This window comes from Carlito syrichta, unplaced genomic scaffold (genome assembly GCF_000164805.1).
Source record: "Carlito syrichta isolate Samal-C Ts95f unplaced genomic scaffold, Tarsius_syrichta-2.0.1 Scaffold296312, whole genome shotgun sequence".
NCBI classification, from domain to species: domain Eukaryota; kingdom Metazoa; phylum Chordata; class Mammalia; order Primates; family Tarsiidae; genus Carlito; species Carlito syrichta.
The window spans coordinates 169,880-173,652 of NW_007240408.1; the positions used below are offsets into that span (position 1 = coordinate 169,880).

Sequence of the window (3,773 nt, forward strand, 5' to 3'; positions counted from 1 at the left end):
CCCTCCCTCCCTCCCTCCAGTGGCTTGGTCAAGGCTCACTGCAGCCCTACTACCTCTTGGCCTCAGGCGATACTTCTGCTTCCATCTCCTGAGTAGCTGGGGACTACAGGTGTGTGCCACTATGGCTAATTCCCCCCCAAGTTGTTTTCAGTGGCCTCACGGAAATATCATGGTTTGTGCTGAAACTTTAATCGGTGTATTCTTTTCATAAATGTAAGTAGTAACCAAATATAAATTTTAAATGTATAGGGAGAAACATGAAGAACATTGCTTATTCTTGAAAGTAACAGTGATTCATGTATTTTATTCAGATTTACCTATGCCTAATGAGAAAAATGATGCAGAACTTGATTCTCCGCCTGCAAAGAAAAAAAGACTGGGTTTTTTCCAGACCTATGATATGGAATATTTAAAACTTGGTTTTATTATTTGTCCTGGATCAAAAGAAAGTTCACCAAGGCCACAGTGTGTCATTTGTGGAGAGATCTTATCCAGTGAAAATATGAAGCCAGCAAATCTTTCTCATCATTTGAAGACAAAACATTCAGAATTAGAAAACAAACCAGTGGATTTTTTTGAACAAAAATCTCTAGAAATGGAATGTCAAAACAATTCTTTAAAAAAGTGTTTACTAGTTGAAAAGTCACTTGTGAAAGCTTCATATTTAATTGCTTTCCAAATTGCTGCCAGCAAGAAGCCATTCTCCATTGCTGAAGAATTAATTAAACCATATTTAGTAGAAATGTGTTCGGAAGTTTTGGGTTCAAGTGCAGGAGACAAAATGAAAACGATTCCGCTTTCTAATAATACAATTGGACACAGGATTGATGAACTCTCTGCAGACATTGAAGATCAGCTGATTCAAAAGGTCAGAGAGTCAAAGTGGTTTGCCCTTCAGATAGATGAGTCATCAGAAATCTCACATATGACACTTCTTTTGTGCTATATTCGTTTCATTGATTATGATTGTGGTGACATAAAAGAAGAATTATTATTTTGCATTGAAATGCCTTCTCAAATAACTGGTTTTGAAATATTTGAACTAATAAATAAATATATTGATAGTAAATCTCTGAATTGGAAACATTGTGTTGGTCTCTGTACCGATGAGGCAGCAAGCATAACTGGCAGGTGTTCTGGCTTAAGGGCAAAAATTCAAGAAGTTGCCGTGAATACAGTGGAATTTACACATTGTTTTATTCACCGTGAACATTTAGTAGCAGAAAAGTTGTCTCCATGCTTACATAAAATTCTTTTTCAGTCAGCACAAATTTTAAGTTTTATAAAGAGCAATGCACTGAATTCACGTATGTTGACAATTTTGTGTGAAGAGATGGGGTCTGAGCATGTGAATTTACCACTTCATGCAGAAGTACGTTGGATATCAAGAGGGAGAATTTTAAAAAGATTATTTGAGTTACGGCATGAAATCGAGATATTTTTAAATCAAAAGCATTCAGATTTGGCCAAGTATTTTCATGATGAGGAATGGGTTGCAAAGCTGGCCTATTTATCAGATATATTTTCACTTGTAAATGAATTAAATTTAAGTCTCCAAGGAACTTTGACTACTTTCTTCAATTTGTATAATAAAATTGATGTATTTAAGAAAAAGTTAAAAATGTGGTTGAAGCGCACACAAGAGAATGATTATGACATGTTCCCTTCATTTTCTGAATTCTCAAACTCATCAGACTTAAATATGAGAAGCATCACAAGCATTATTTTTGAGCACCTGGAACGACTTTCTCAAATGTTTGATGACTGTTTTCCACCAGAACAAGACTTGCGTTCAGGAAATCTGTGGATAATCAATCCTTTTGTGAATCACCAAAATAATAATCTCACTGACTTCGAAGAAGAAAGACTAACACAGTTATCTTCAGATTTAGGATTACAATCAGTATTTAAATCGATGTCTGTAACTCAGTTTTGGATAAACACGAAGTCAAGTTACCCGGAACTCCATGAAAAGGCAATGAAATTTTTATTACCTTTTTCAACTGTTTATTTATGTGATGCTGCTTTTTCAGCTTTGACTGAGTCAAAACAAAGAAATCTGCTGGTTTCTGGGCCTGCTCTAAGACTTGCAGTCACGTCTTTAATTCCAAGGATAGAAAAATTAGTAAAGGAGAAAGAATAGCCACATGCATATTTCTTATCAGCAAAGACAATAATTTTGTGTTAAGTTTTGTATAAGTATCCTAAAATATAATTTCCTAATATGGGTTTGTGTGTTCAGTAATTAAATAATGTTTTTATAACATTTTCCTTTTTGTTGAGATTTAATGATTAATGCATTTGTAAATACTTATATATAATTTTAATAATCCAAGGTAGAGAATTTAGTTATTTTATTGATTTATACATTTAGATTAGTAACAAAGATTGCAGGTAATGAAAGGCCCAGTTTATAATGTAATAGCACAACCTGGATGTTGAAACAGCTTGGCCTTTGTAATAAGCACATGGAACGTTTCATTCTTCAGCCAGTGAGACACCAGCGAGGTTATGAGTAGGAGAAAAAGAAGGATCTAAGCAAAGGTTAACTAGAAACGGAGGCAGCAGGGGAGTTTGAGTCCCCTGCTCAGGGCCTCTTAGGCCCACTAGACCAGGGCTTAGCAAACTGTTTTTGCAAAGGGCCAGATAATCATTTAGGTTTTGCGGGCTATACTTTCGCAACTACTCAACAATTCAGCTGCAGCGCAGCAGCAGCCGTAGTGCACAAATGAGTGGCTGTTTCAGTACAACTTTTTATTTGTGAACACTGAAAAATGAATTTCATATAATTTCATGTGTTGTACAAGCTTCATTAAAATTTTTTATCCTTTAAAAATGTAAACAAATATTATCTTAGAGGAAAGGGGAGAGTGGAAAAAAATCAGACAGCTGGCCAAAGTTGGGCCCATAGTTTGCCCATCCCAGCTCTGGATAGACTTCCAGCTAAGTGCAGATGGGCTAGGAGTGGCCTGTAGGACTTTGCTCGTGACAGCCTCTCTTCCCATAATTTTCAAACACCTTTCACATTTCAGTTTCAGCTGAGAGAAATTAGAAGGAAAAGATATTCCAGGCAAAGATAGAGCATCTTATTTAATAATTACTAGTTGGTTTATTACTAATGACTTTATACATTAATTTACTACTTTACAAATAACTTTCTGAGCTCTTGCATGTGCAGGCATTGTACTAGACCTGATACAAATTTCAGAGAACTGTCATCCCCATATATGGATACTGAGGCCCAGCGGGTTTGGGTGACACCTAAGTGTGGCACCGGCAGGAACGAAGCCGGGTGTCTCTTGATCATAACTGAGCCACGTCCGGATACCCACCGATGTTTTGACTCCACTTCGTATTGACTGCGAAACAGAGACCCTTCCTGAAGTCAAAAGGACAGGTGTAGTCAGTTAAGAGCCAGTGGTCCTCAGTGTCCCCACCTGTGAGATGGGCATGCCCTGTCCAACGCTCTCGCCTCGCGCAGCTGGCGCAGGGCCCGCGGGGTTGGCGACCCCCTGGAAGGTAGGGGAGGCGTGGCTCTGGCTCGAGTCTTCCGGCTGCCGGGGGGAGGAGGAAATGAACGGGAAGCGGGGGCGGGTTTTCGGCGGGCCCAGCCCTCGGGCGGGGGATCCCCGGCGTCCCGCGGGCTGGCGCGGCCATGGCGCTCCTGCTCGCCGCTCTGCGCGTCCTCCTGGGCGGCTTCTTCGCGCTCACTGGGGTGGCCAAGCTCTCGGCGCAGATCTCGGCCCCGGTGTCGGAGCAGATGGTGAGCGGCG

At 39.9% G+C, this 3,773-nt stretch overlaps 2 protein-coding genes across 3 annotated transcripts in view; both read left to right on the plus strand.

Annotated features, from left to right (window-relative positions):
- ZMYM6 (zinc finger MYM-type containing 6) overlaps positions 1-2,270 on the plus strand; it is a 52,555-nt gene extending 50,285 nt beyond the window's left edge. Inside the window, exon 16 of the mRNA XM_008054542.1 lies at positions 312-2,270. Within this exon, the coding sequence (XP_008052733.1) occupies positions 312-2,143 (1,832 nt within the window). The 3' untranslated portion in view covers positions 2,144-2,270. The remainder of the gene's footprint in view (positions 1-311) is intronic.
- Positions 2,271-3,652: 1,382 nt separating this feature from the next.
- TMEM35B (transmembrane protein 35B) overlaps positions 3,653-3,773 on the plus strand; it is a 3,115-nt gene continuing 2,994 nt past the window's right edge. For both annotated transcript variants that reach the window (XM_008054543.2, XM_021710640.1), the window contains exon 1: positions 3,653-3,763. In XM_008054543.2, the coding sequence (XP_008052734.1) occupies positions 3,656-3,763 (108 nt within the window). In that variant the 5' untranslated portion in view covers positions 3,653-3,655. The remainder of the gene's footprint in view (positions 3,764-3,773) is intronic.